General features: G+C 46.2%; 1 protein-coding gene across 1 annotated transcript; it reads left to right on the forward strand.

Moving 5' to 3' along the window:
• Positions 1-516: 516 nt before the first annotated feature.
• On the forward strand, positions 517-5,439 carry MCL1 (MCL1 apoptosis regulator, BCL2 family member). Its single transcript, XM_026486710.4, has 3 exons — positions 517-1,312; positions 1,663-1,910; positions 2,446-5,439. Exons 1-3 carry the CDS (start codon positions 625-627, stop codon positions 2,560-2,562), a joined length of 1,053 nt encoding a protein of 350 aa, XP_026342495.1. The 5' UTR covers positions 517-624; the 3' UTR covers positions 2,563-5,439.
• Positions 5,440-14,398: the final 8,959 nt, after the last annotated feature.

The following is a 14,398-nucleotide window of genomic DNA, read 5'->3' on the forward strand; positions in this document are numbered from 1 at the left end:
CCAAACATTGTTGAACTGAGAGCAAAAGTTGGGCAAAATCACTGCGTGTTCCCAACAGTACCGTCTTAAGTACCCGTATTATCTAGACTGATGTTCCCCAGCCATGCCAGAACTGCCCCATTCCCTTTCCTCCATCTCTGAGTGATTCAATGTGTTAAGACTTTGGTACCGGGAAAAAAACCTGTGCCAAGAAACAACAGCGGAGGCTCACAAACCAGGACTCTGGGAAGCAGCGAGAAAACCATTATTTAGCAAGCCCAGTTGGGAGTCTGGGAAGAATTGAAGCCCACCAAGCAAAGCGCCCCAGCAGCCCTTACGTAACGAGCCGCGCTCCCCTCGAGCGCCGGAAGACCCCGCCCAGTCCTTAAGCTCCGCCCCTACCTCTACCGGCCGGTGAGGTGCCGTGCGCAACTCTCCGGAAGCTCCCGCCCCTTTCCCCTTTTATGGAACTACATTTTTTTTTTTTTAACTTGCTGACGCCACCGTAGGACTGGCCCTAAAACCATGATATAGAAGCTCCTCTCACAGTCCTACTTCCGCTTCCTTCCACTGAGGAGTCAGGGCCGTCCCCCATTTTTCTCACCCAAGAGGCGGCGGCGGCGGCGGCGGCCTCGGCAGCTTGCGATGTTTGGCCTGAAGAGAAACGCAGTAATCGGACTCAACCTCTACTGTGGGGGGGCCGGGTTGGGGGCCGGCAGCGGCGGCGCAGCCTCATCGGGAGGGCGGCTTTTGGCTTCGGGGAAGGAGGCCACGGCCCGGCGGGAGGTAGGGGGAGGGGAAGCCGGTGCGGTGATTGGCGGAAGCGCCGGCGCTAGTCCCCCGGCCACTCTCGCGCCGGACGCCCGGAGGGTCGCGCGGCCCTCGCCCATTGGCGCCGAGGGTCCCGACGTCACGGCGACCCCCCCGAGGCTACTGTTCCTCGAGCCCACCCGCCGCGCGTCGCCGCCTGAAGAGATGGAAGGCCCAGCCGCCGACGCCATCATGTCGCCCGAAGAGGAGCTGGACGGGTACGAGCCGGAACCTTTGGGGAAGCGGCCGGCTGTCCTGCCTTTGCTGGAGTTGGTCGGGGAGGCCAGCGGTGGCCCTTGTACGGACGGCTCACTGCCCTCGACGCCACCCCCAGCAGAGGAGGAGGAAGACGAGTTGTACCGGCAGTCGCTGGAGATTATCTCTCGGTACCTTCGGGAGCAGGCAACAGGCGCCAAGGACGCGAAACCGCTGGGCGGGTCTGGGGCGGCCAGCCGGAAGGCGTTAGAGACCCTCCGACGGGTCGGGGACGGGGTACAGCGCAACCACGAGACGGCCTTCCAAGGTAAGGGGGTGGGTCGCGGAGGCTGCGCTGCCTTGTTTCACCTGTCCCTGGACTCACCCACCAAAGGTGGGTGGAAACCGAAAACAAGTCAGTGTTGAAACGACTCGCAATCTATTTCTGAAACCAGAATTTTCTGGCCGTGAGTCATTGTTTCCGCCCATCTTAATTCTTTTGGAAATGGCAGCTCTGTTCAAAGCCCGGAAAGGGTGGGATGTCAATTTTCTGCTGGGGTCGGCCTGAGTTCTATAGACCCCGAATAGCGATTTCCCCCGCCGTGGGTGGGCAGACGAATCATGCCCTGGTTTAGACAAAGGAGGCCGTGAGAACCTGCATGCTTTTCTTCCTCTCAGGCATGCTTCGGAAACTGGACATCAAAAACGAAGACGATGTCAAATCTTTGTCTCGAGTGATGGTCCATGTTTTCAGTGACGGAGTAACAAACTGGGGCAGGATTGTGACTCTTATTTCTTTTGGTGCCTTTGTGGCCAAACACTTGAAGAGTATAAACCAAGAAAGCTGCATCGAACCATTAGCAGAAAGCATCACAGATGTTCTCGTAAGGACAAAACGAGACTGGCTAGTCAAACAAAGAGGCTGGGTAAGTTTGCTTTAAGGTTGAAGAGGGGTCTTGGAGTGGAAATGGAATGAAGGATTTTACAGAGAAAGTCTGGGGCTATCTAAAGCTTTTTATGATGCACAACTCAGGTTTCAGGCTCCAACGTAGGATCTCTGTTTGCCTAACGTTGATTTAAGTAGTGGGTTCACAGAGATAGTGTGGTATGACTGTTTTGAATTGTTGCATCAAAAATCCGGTTTTCTGTAGGCTGTTTTACTGGTTGTTGAGTCTTTTGCTTTTGGTATTGTAATTTAGCTGGATACTTTTCGGTGGATTCAACTTATGAAAAAATAAGAATCACTTGAGGATGATAGTAACTACATTTCTGAGAGCTGCGCCGCAACCCCCCCCTTTAATTGAATGTGTCTTTTGTAACGTGGGTAAATAGTAATTGGTTCATTATGTTTTGAGGGGGCGGAACTTTAGATTTTTTAATTCATCTTTTCTTTATGAATAGTGTTTTTAAGCCATTGGAAACCCATACTTGAAAATGTGCTTTTCTTTTTTTGTTTTCTAGGATGGGTTTGTGGAGTTCTTCCATGTAGAGGACCTAGAAGGTGGCATCAGAAATGTGCTGCTGGCTTTTGCAGGTGTTGCTGGAGTAGGAGCTGGTTTGGCATATCTAATAAGATAGCCTTTTAAGTGCAATAATTGACTTTTAACCAACCCCAGGCACCAAAACAACATACAACTGCTGTGAAATCAAATGTATTTATGAAGTTGGACTTTGAGCTGTCCAGGCTGTAACCTCCGAGAGTTCTACCCTAGCAACGTAGAAAAGCAAGGCAAGAGGATTATGGCTAACAGGAATAAATACATGGGAAAAGTAGTCCCCCTTGAAGAGTCACTGTCTAAAGAAAGTTCAGTTTCAGCAACAGGCCAACTTTGGGAGGCCATGGAGGAGGACTTTTAGATTTAGCGAAGATGGTAGGGTTGAAGAGACTGAATTTCCTTGTCTAGAACAGGAGAGTGGCCAGTAGCCAGGCTAGTCATAGAGTCCATTAAATTTGTCCACAGAATTCATTAACTTCGTATAGTGTTAAAAGAGAAGCACTAACAATGGCATTGATCTGTATAAAATGGATTTAAGCTACAGATAATAGAACTATGACTGGAAGCCTTAGTACTGTACAACAGAGTTGGAAGGGAAGCTTTTTGTCTGTCATTAGCTTTCCCAGGTATACTTCTTGAATAGAAAGTCCAAGTGCTCAGGACTTTTATACCTGTTCTGCTTTGGCTTGGTTTGAGTGGTTCATTAGCCTAGTAATGGCCAAGAATACTTGACTTAAGGCTCAGTAATTACAGTTGCAAATATGGGAATATCCTCAGTTTTTAAGGCAGAAACAACTTGTAAATGTATTTGTCTGTAAAAATTGTATATATTTTTACAGAAAGTCTATTTCTTTGAAATGTAAAGGGATGAAGAGTCTCACAATACATTAGTTTTTTCATACCCATTTGAAATTTACAGCTTCTGTAGTTAGGAATCTATTTCTTACAGCTTTTCTATTCTAAACGTTGTGCTGGTCAGTTGTAGAGTGTATACAGAACCAATTCGTGTAATTGTACACAACTTGGTTTTAATGGAACAATTCTGATTCATAACTATGCAGACTTTAATTTTCCTATCTGGTTGGTAAGTATTCCTTAGTTTTTGTTTTTGTTTTTTTAAACCTGGGATTGAGAAATTGAGGAATGGAAATTCATCCTTTCACCTCCTTACGTGTGGGCTTTCAATAATTGAGTCAAGGTGGAGTTTTTAAGTTTTGGGCAGGGAAGGCGTGTGGGCTGGTAACTTGCAAAATAATGGGCTCTGATTGGACGGCTACTCGTTTGAGTTCCTTCCATTTGACCTAATTTAACTGGTGAAATTTAAATGGAGTTTATGAGCTCATCTTCAAAACTTTTGCTAAAAGATTTTCAGCTGTTCCAAATGGGACTTACTAACAGTATGTATATAAAAAGATCACATCAGTGGATGAGAGATATTTGATCCCTTGTGTGCTTAATAAATTGTAAAATGATGGCTTGGAAAAGCAGGCTTATAAGTCTAACCATGGTGCTATTATTAGGCTTGCTTGTTAAACACAGGTCTAAGCCTAGTATATCAATAAAACAAATACTTACTGTTTCATTTCTATTAATGATTCCCAAACTTTGTTTCAGATTTTTGCATTGGCATCTCTTTGGATTTCAGACTTGACGTTTTATCGAACTTAACTGTTTATTTTCTGTCCTTCCTTGAAATACTTGCTGCTTGTTCTCCCTGTACAGATAGTTATTTCAATCCTTACATCTTTACCCTGCCATCCCTGAACTCTTAACTAGCCCTCTAGTTTTTGGCACTATGAACCCTATGTAACACCTCACCCCCCACCCTCCACCCCAGAGTCCAGAGACCTTCATCCTTCATGAATTTTATTCTTGGGAGGCGGTAGTACGGCGGGCGTCATGACCATAACAGTCCCTTTTCCTTGAATTGGTACCTTTTTCAGCTGTTGCTTTACCCTATCTTTGGGGGAAAGTTTTTAAAGTCCCTTTAGGAATTTTCAGAGGAAGGGACAACAAATTAGGTGACTTTCTCTAAGTTCCTTTGCATTCAGAAATCCTCATTTAAAATTATAGAAAGGGATGGGCTCTGTTAAACCTCAAAGAGTTAATGTAAAAGCTACTGGTAAACGGAAGAAAGCTTCTGTAGTAGACCTAGGGTCATTTGAAAGCTTCATCCACAGAACATGACCTTTAGTTTGTGGACTCAAGTAGACATAAATAAAATGACTAAGAATGTAATAGGGAAGGATTGCCCTGCCTGCCCATCGTCAAGCCATAAGGTCATCTAGCTGGAGCTATTTTTACCTATGTATTTATCGTTCTTGATCATGAACCACTTATTTATGTCATGTCTATCTCTAAGGACCTAAAAGCACTTTATGTAGTTTTTAATTAATCTTGAGATCTGGTAAAGGTGACTAAAAGCTGGTAAAGGTGACTAAAAGGCTTGTCTCCCCATATCCAGTTGTGGAAATAAGCGCATAGATGTAAATTGGAGGAGTTTAGGGAACCCACTTCCCAATGTACTAGGTGTGACTGCTGAAATGTAGAGGAGGGTCTTAGTTGAAAGTTTGTGTCGGGCTGTCGGGGCTTAGGGAGCCCATGTGCTTTAGGGAAGGGTGGGTGGTTTTCTAGGGAGAGGAGGCACACGTTCTAAGTGCTGACTAGCTGCATAGTTCAAGCAAATCCTCAAATGGAGAGGGAGGGGCTGCTTGGAAAGCTGGCTCTCAGCAACTTGTCTTATGCTTCTCTCAGGGAAAAACATGCAATCCTCTAGTGTCCATGTGCATTCTGTTGGGGGTGAACACTTTGGTTCTGGTTAAACAGCTAATCTGTTGACAGCTGTGCCAGGAAGGGTTAGGACCAACTACAAATTAATGTGGGCTGTAAAATGTAGTGTGTTTCCCTAACTTCCTGTTTTTCCTGAGAAGAAAATAATAAATCTTTTATTCAAATGCAAGGTGTGGTACGGGTGTTTTCTAATCGATGACTGTCTTCCTTCCCCCACTTAGACAAGCCTTTTAGGGAAGTCAGCTGAGCAAATATAGGTGAATTAACAAGCAAAAGCCCCATAAAGTTGATTTGCTTTAGAGCAAAGGATGGTTCCCTTCCGAATAACCCTATTCTTTCATTCAAATTAGAGGTGTTGGGTTTTGAAATGCATTACTGCTGTACTTTGGAGTAGTTCCTGTATATTTTAACAATCAAAATCCCTGTCCTGACTTTTCTTTTAGTTACTATGTGCTGGTTCATTACTGCACTTATTCTGTCTCCCCACCTCCTCCTCAGATGAAGGAGCTAGAAGAATACCCTTAGTTAAAGGGTTTTGATGAGGTTCTTGGTACTTTTCCCCCTTCTCCCTAAAACAAAGGTGAGAATAAGCACATTAATTTCAGAAACCCTATTCTGTCTTTATTTTCAGCTGCCTTGAAAGGGAGCTGCATCACCATGGAAATGTGCAAATACAAAGTTTGCATATTGGTTTCCAGCCCTGAGCACCAAATGCTAATTGTACAAACAGGATTCTGTGCTTTTGTGCATTTAAAAGTGCATTTCTGCTTGGAAGCCGCTCTTTTTTCTGGAGCCTAACTACTAGGAGATGGCAGCTTTTTATCATTACAAAGCTGTTACATACTACTGGTGCACTCCTTCCTAAGCAGAGGGTTGGAGGGAGGGTAGCATAGGACCCAAGGGTCCAAATTTTGGACCTGGTTGAGTTCTCTGCAGCGTAGTTGCTACCATTGGTAGGTTGTGAGGTGAAACCATTTCTGTGGTCATGTTCCTTAGTTTAACACCTTAAAAACTTGGCTCAAATGGTAACTAGGTAACATGAGTCACTGAGGGAGTCAAAGTAATCAACACTTCCCTTCATTTGACACAACCAGACTTTGTCTTTCAGTTCCTGTTTTGCGACTTTAAAGCTCTTGCTTCATACTGTTTCCTTTCAGAAAATGTTAAAGCAGTTGTGACAGCTGGTGTATTTTTCAAAAATTAAAGTGAAATAACTTGCACAACTGGTATGTAGCATGGCTCCAGCCAGATGCTCAGAGCTTGGGCCGTTAATTCCTGGAGTTCAAAATGATCTGCTGACTGCCTTAATCTACCCCTAGTTCTTTTTGGCCCCACTTGTTCAATGATTACAGAACTTTGTCTTCTTGAACCCTCCCACACTGTTCAAAGGCTTCTCACTTTCAAGACTGGAAAATTTAACTGGACCAGCTCTAGTTCCAGAGTTGTTACGGCGTTATCTTAGTTATGTGAAGCATGTGGGAAGATGGGGGTTGGGAATCTGCCTCCAGGCAGATGGAACAGACCTTTGAGGATTCAGTGGGGTTTGTTTTTTAAGACTTTATTTTTGGGGTGCCTACCTGGTTCCGTTGATAGAGCATGTAATTCTTGATCTCAGGGTCATGAGTTCAAGCCCTATGTTGCGTGTAGAGATTACTTAAATACATTTTTTAAAAAGATTTTAAGTAATCTCAACACCCTACATGAGGCTCAAACCTTAAAGCCCAAGATCAAGAGTCACATGTTCTACCAGCCAAGCCAGCCAAGTGCCCTGAGAATTCAGTGTTCTTTACTAATGATTCTTGTGAGGTAAAAAAGGAATCTATGTGGCAGACTTTTGTTCCCACACTGTACCTGGTTTCCCTTTGCAGTTCCTTTCTTTATCTGCATAGAATAATAGTTCTTGACTGGGGAAATCTGTTAGGGCCAAGATTACCACTCCAGATCTTACCCCTTCCAAGTATCCCATTTCCATGGCTTGTTTCTGCCTTTGGTTCATGTATTACTGTTTGCCTGCTCTCCTTTCCCATTCAAGGATTACCTTCCTTTATTAAGAACATTTCAACTCTGCACTGAACTGAGACGTTGAATGAGCTCTAGGCAGCCAGATGTTTGTTGAGTCTCTTCATTTATTCATTACATGGCAGTGGACTGCTTGCTCTTTACCAGGCACTGTTGGACACTGGAATTCTCAAGAGAATAATTCGTCCCCTCAAGAAACTTGGTCAAAAAAGACTAGGGAATTGGGGGCCTGATTGGCTCAGTCAGTGGCGCATGCAACTCTTAATCTCAGGGTTGTGAGTTCAAGCCGCACATTGGGCAAGGAGATTACTTTCAAAAAAAAAAAAAGGAACCGTGGAAAGGAACATGACAACTAATTGTAGAATGATCTTTGCTTAGATCCTAGATGAAAAAAGCTGTAAGGGACATATGTACAATTGAGGAAACTTTAATACGGACAATATGTTAAATGGTACTGTATCTGTTAAATTTCTTGAGTGTATTAATTATAGTGTAATTATATCAGAAAATGCCCTCTTTCTCGGGGGCTACATGCTGAAGAGTTGAATTTATCACAAAACCATATAATGAGAAAGCAATTGTGGCAGGATGTCAAAGCTTACAGTCTAGTAGGAGTGAGAACCATGGACAAAAGTAATTAGAATACATTGCATAAAGTGCTATGATAAAGATATTCTAAGATGAGTGGGACAAAGCAGGGTGACCACGTCTGGAAGCAGGTACGGTCAAGGCTTCAAAAGAAACATTTTAGGGGCACCTGGGTGGCTCAGTCGGTTAAGTGTCTGATACTTGGTTTGGGCTCAGGTCATGATCTCAGGGTCCTGGGATCGAGCCCCATGTTTGGCTCTGCTCGAGTTTTTTTCTCCCCCTCCCTCTGCTCCTCCCCCCTGTGCAGCTTAACAACAACAACAGCAGCAGCAAACATTTTAGGTTGAACCTTAATGAGTAGGAAACAAACACGCACAGAAGGATGGAGTTGGGAAAGAACCTCCAGGAGTGTAGGGGGAGGGTGGGGAGATGTAGATAATTTTTTTTCTTCTCGTTTCTTCCCTCCCTGCCTTCCTTCCCCTTCACCATATATAGGCACTGAATGTAGTATCTCTTCAGTTTCTTCCATTTGGGGCCTTTTATTAAAAATAGTGGAAAACACTGGTGGAGGAAAAAAAAACAGAACGATATGTCTTTGGTCTTGAAAGTCTGAATTTGGTGTAAATGACACACAGCTGGGTGGATCATGTTTATTTGGGAAGTAAAGAAGACAGACGCCATTGATTCATTGTTCAAGTGGCAGCCCTGCATACAATCTCTGGGGTCATAGCTATCGCTGGATCATGCCGTAGGAGCTGGCTGTGGCAGACCTGCTTTGGATGCAGTTGCTTTGAATAAGGTGGTCTTTTTAAGAGCCTCACCTAGATTGGTAGCTCACTCACGTCTCACATAATCAGGGAAAGGAATCAACTTCTCGAATACAGACCCGAGACTGCTGTGCTCTCTGCAGAACAGACTTTTAGAATAAAGGACAGCCCTCAAAAGTTATTAAAACTAGACCCCCAAGATACTGAATGGTGGCTCCACGCTCCCTAATCCTATTCCCGTGGGAGACTTGATTACAGCTATTCCCATCCTGGTTAAAAAACCAGTTTGCTCTGACTGCCCAGACTTCCCCACGGGCTGCATTCTTGCCCATGAGCTCATTGTTTTGGCTTCTCTGTATAAATCCACTGCCAGTGCCAGAGGTCTCAGCCCGGGCTCCCTAACTAGCTGGGGCTGCATTCCATTCAGAATTTCACCACCCCCACTTGGTTTTCTTCCCGCCCTCATGTGGTCACGTGTGTGTGTTTATTCAAGTTAGCCTGGGACAAGGTGTGCTGGGAAAGCCAGCCAAGGAAGCAGACAAGGAAAAGAATGTTTAACTGTTGGGTTTCATCCTGAATTTGATGACTTTTCCCCTTTATTTTGATTAAGAAACACCTTCAGTTCTGTGCCCCTAAAAAAAAAGTTACTTTCTTCTTTAGTAAGAGGAGCTGGTTTTGAAAATTTTGCTGCCCATTTCAGTCTCCCGTACTTGGCGAATCTCTCTGGTGTTCAGAGTTCGTGGGGAGGTGTGGGGGTTTTATCTGGGAAACCTTACCTTCGTGTGCATTTTATTCCTGACTCTCTATGCCCAGATCTCTCTGCATCCCCATCCTCAGCTCACACCTCCACTTCTGAGGTTGCGTGGAACAACTCCTTCCCCTCTCCTAGCCTTGGTGGGGATGGTGGGGAGCAGGACAGCTGGGGGCTGTAAAGAGCAGCTGTTCAGTTTCACTGCTTTGTTACTGAAATTTCCTGAGAGGATAGCTTGTTTATTTCCTTAGACCCTGAAAGTCCAGATCTAAGGCAAGGTGGGCCCACCCAGGCTGAAGGGTTTGGGGAAGGGCATTTCTCTTATGTGGTAAAGTTTTGAATTAATACTGTATGCTTATGGCAGGATACTCCTTTCCTCTAACCCTCCCTTCATTTCGAAAAACAAAACTGCAGACTGAGGTTGTGGGAGGTGACATTTCATTTCTCAGAAATCCCTCATCAGGCAAAGTAGAGAAACAGAAAGAGGGAAATAACTTTCGTGTCGAAATGAAATGAGGTTTTGTGTGTGTGTGTGTGTGTGTGTGTGTGTGTGTGTTTTGAAATGAGGTGGCTTGTTTTCAGCTTTAAGGAACAACAGCTTTGGAGGAGCTTGTAATAAGGGGGAGGAAGGTTTCTTGCCCCTGCTTCCCTCACCCTTTCCCCCACCTCAAGAGTTTGGTAGTTGGGGTCAGGCCTAAAACAGGAGAGGTCTCTGTATCTTCCCCATGATGAGCTATGAAGGATGTATCAGTGCTTCTGAATGAAAGAAAAACTCATCAAATACAGAATAAGGATTTGGTAAGCAATCCCAGATATAGGTTATTTTATTTCATTTTATTAAAAGATTTTATTTTTAAGTAGTCTCTACACCCAATGTGGGGCTCAAACTTATAACCCCAAGATCAAGAGTCACATGCTCTACTGACTGAGCCAGCCAGGTGCCCCAGATACAGGTTATTTTAAAAAGAAATGCAGCTGCATTGCTTTTAAGTACAGAACTTTGAGTGATAACATTTGTCTTAGGGAAGAACCTGTGACTCGAGTAGTAGTACCTCAGTGTAGGTTTCATAACAGTGTACCTTAAACAAAAACCGTGTATACTTAATTATTTCCTTGGACCTAAAATGCGGAATACATTTGAGAGTATTTTTAATTCCCTGACGCTTTGGGTTGAAAAATAAAATTTAGACAGGATTTTCCTAAAATGCTGGCAAGTCTTGAAAGGCATTTGAAAACAACAAAAACACTTAACAGCCATCCAAGTTCTGGATCACTGTGGCCCAGATTACGGAGTATTTTGATAAGGGGTACCTAATGGTAGTGAAATTGGGTAACAGAACAAAGGAATTAGGTAGAATTTAAAGAGTGAAAAGAGTACTCTAGGTCTCAGGCCTTTGTTTTCTCCCCTGCAAACTGGATTTAACTATTTTATTATTGTGATGATTTAAAGAGAATATATATAATTGCTTTACCCCAAAGCATCACACAAAACATAAGGAATTTTAGGAAATGTCCCTTAAGGGTTTACTCTGGTAGCCATTTCCACGTCACTGAATTCCCTAGAACCCACTAGGAAGCAGACATCAGTAGATAGGACCTTGAAAAGTTTCTACAGCTATATTGTGAAGGCCAGAGGTGACACAAACAGGATTCGCCATGGCCAGGCAGAGCAGAAGTTCAGGCAGATGGAAAAAATCCCAGGTGCCAGGAAACGACCTGCCTGCCAAATCGGCCCTGGTGCCTCTCTGGCCAGCACGCTAAGTGTGATTTTTGCATGTTTAAATGGTTGGAAAAATACTTTGTGACATGTTAAGATTACATGAAATTAAAAGTTCAGTGTCATAAATTTGATTTGAACACAACCATGGCCTGTTTACCTGTTGTCTCTGGCTGCTTTCGCGCTACAAGAGCGGAGCTGGTTGGTCGCAACAGAGATTCTTCAGCCTGCAAACCTAAAATATTTACTCTCTGGTCCTTCAGAGAAAAAGGTCGCTCACTCCTCTACTAGAGCCAAAACGAGTCACATGATGTGAGGCAAGAGGCAGGCAACCAGGAATCAGTAGCAGGGTGGGGAGGGAGAGATGAAAGAAAGGAGGGTACTCTGGTTCCAAGGGCGGATCAGTTCTGTCCCTCTCACCAACGGCAGGGCCTTTGCTACCGTACCGTTTAGCCCAGGGATCCTAGGGACACGGTCTGCTCCTTTTTAGGAGCAGACCTACCATCTTTCCTAGTTTCGTTTCCTCCTCATGCAAAGTTCTGTAGAGTTGTGTCTTTTTCCTTTAACTTAAGCTCTAGGCCCAATGTGGGGCTCGAACCCACGACCCCAAACATGCTCCACTGACCGAGCCAGCCACGTGACCCTGCAGAGCTGTGACGAGATTAGGCAAGGCACAGAGTATAGCATTGCACATCCTAACCCCAACCAGGGATCTCCCTAAGTTGAGCCCATCCCTCCTAACTACTGAGGTTCTTCCCCAGGCCACTCCACCAGTTCTCTGGTGCTGCCTGAGAAAATGCCCCGGTTTGTCTGCTTCCTTCTGCACCTCCCCTCAGCTGACAGGCCTGGTTGCTTCCCCAGGACCTGACTGCCAAGCCTCATGCGTACCTTGTTTCGGACTAGCGTTGCACATGCCTCCCTCAAATTCTACCTTCAGACCTCAGCCCCAAAACACCCTCTGGAGTTTCCCCAGTCTCCTGGGTCAAGGGCCCAAAGTCAGATTCAGAACTTGTGCTGTCTAGTTTGAGGTTAACCCAAACTGTTTATTGCTCTTGACAGACTCAGACTTAGGTACTTTCCTGAGGCTTTCTACTTCCTGTGGAAGATGCCCCTCCCCTGCCCCCACCCTTTAAAGCTAGCACCTCTTCATCACCTGCCTGTGACAAATAAGGACCTCGGTTCTAACTTTCCCACCTAGCTGCCTCCCAGCACCAGAGATGGTAGATTTGAGGGGTGTCGGTAGGAGAGGGTGCGAACGTGGGACCTCCACCACAGACACACAAACTACAATCTGTAGTCCAGCCTGATTCTCTGTGGTTCAAGGAGAGGGCAGGGCTCCGTGATTCAGTTCACTCTAATGGGGGAGCCTGTTAAGTTAAAGTGAAGTCTCTAAAAAATAAAAATAAAAGGAAGTCTCTACTTGTAAAATTAGGCAGAAGGTGAGAGTGAGAAATGAAAGAGGATCTGGTTGGAGAGACTGGAGGGTGGGCTTCTCCTTGCATGTTGTTCTCACTCTGTCCCTCTCACTCTGTCCCACTGTCTAGACCCTCTAACCATATTTCTGCTCTCAAGGGCTCCTGACAGAGGGAGCCTCAACGCTGGGACACTCGTGCCCTGGGCCAGCCAGTGGCCCTGGGCTCTGCCTCACTCTTAGTTAGCCGGAAGGTTGAATCTGGTTGAGGTAGGAGTGCGGGTCTCCACAGACCCACCCCCTGCAGCTGTGAGCACCTGCTTGCTGGGAGGCCCAGGGGGTTGGGGAAATCTAGGAGATAAATTTAGTCTGAAGGCTGCAGCTTAATCGGGTGGGTAGTTACCCTGGGGAAGCTGGGAGGGGGGAGGGGAGAGGAATTCTGACCCAGCTGAACTGAGACCTCACAGGTTCACCCCAAGTACACTGATTCAGAACCACAATCCCCTTCCCCCAGCAAACACTCAGAAATGAGGAGCGCTCAGCGAGACACTGGCCGGTTTCTGCACGCTTGATCTCTTGTGCATATCAAGATTGTTCCTATCACCACCCCACCCCCACCTCAATTCTCAGGGGTTCAGTTCCTCTGCGTCCTTCCCTAAATTCCCCCCAGTGCCCCAAACCTCGGGGCCCTTCCACCACATCTCTCTGGCCTTGGCTTGCAGCTTCCTCTCTCCCAAGTCCCTCTAGAGGTTTTCAGAGGTCAAAGGAGAGGTGTCTGCCCACGCTACTCCCCTCGAAGGGACTAGGAAAAGGGGTTGTTCCGGGTCAAATTCCCCTTCCTGAAAGCTTCCACACTGAGCCCATGCCGACTTCAGTGACCAGAGGAAAGAATGCTGAGGGGCTGCACTGAATCCTAGCTTTAAAATCAAAGGGGAAAGGGGACAGCCCCCCAAACAAAAAGCCCGTATCCTGAGAAGTCAGAGGCTGGTGGCTAGGAGGGAGCTCAGGGGCAACCACAAAGAGCAAGGAGGTGCGGAAGCTGGGGGTGCCCTAAGAGGGGCTGTGGCTGCATTCCCCACCTATAATTGGTTCTCAGACTCAGGCCAAACTCCAAACCTGCCCAGCAACAGCCCTGAGAGGCCCTGAGAGGGAGGGGAACTTCGGAGAAGTCAGCTGAGCTGGGGCCACCGCCCAGGCTGCAGCTTCCAGGAATCGCTGGGAGGGCCCCAGCTAGTCACTGCCACCCCTCCCTCGGTCTTAGGACTCCGCCTTCAGCCCTGTGTATCTACTGAGCTGGCTCGGGTCCCACTTCCCTGGTTCCCCACGTTTCGGATCCCCTTACAGGTTCACTAGAGAGGAACATATCTAACACCGCCTCTTTAGGCTGAGCAGACACCAAGACTAGGCTTGCCTTGCACCAAGCCCTTTTCCTCACTCCTTCCCCAGGGCTAGTCAGTTTCGTTTTCATCTCCCTCCACTCCCTTGGCCTCCTTCCTCACAGACTCTCCTTCTAAAATGTTGCCCAAAGCCTTCCACTTACAACCCAGGGAAAGTCTGAGTCCCAAGGCAATAGCATGACCCTAGGGAGCTGCTAGAATAGAAATCCTGTGTCCTCGGGCAACTCTGGTATCCTTCACAGGGTCTTGGTGCATTCAGGAAATAATCAGTAGTCACTGAGTTCAACTGTTTCCACAAGCCTTTATTAATGGTCTTACTTGGTCAGACTTGTGGAGGTGCAGAGATGGGGGAGGGATGCTTCCGATGGGGATGAGTCTGATTCTGTTGCACTGCCCCCCTTCCTCTCCTAGACACAGGACCCCCCAGGAAATCTGGCTTCCAGAAGTAGAGACCTGGAACTCAGACCTCAGAATTGCA

This window comes from Ursus arctos, unplaced genomic scaffold, assembly GCF_023065955.2.
Source record: "Ursus arctos isolate Adak ecotype North America unplaced genomic scaffold, UrsArc2.0 scaffold_12, whole genome shotgun sequence".
NCBI classification, from domain to species: Eukaryota; Metazoa; Chordata; class Mammalia; order Carnivora; family Ursidae; genus Ursus; species Ursus arctos.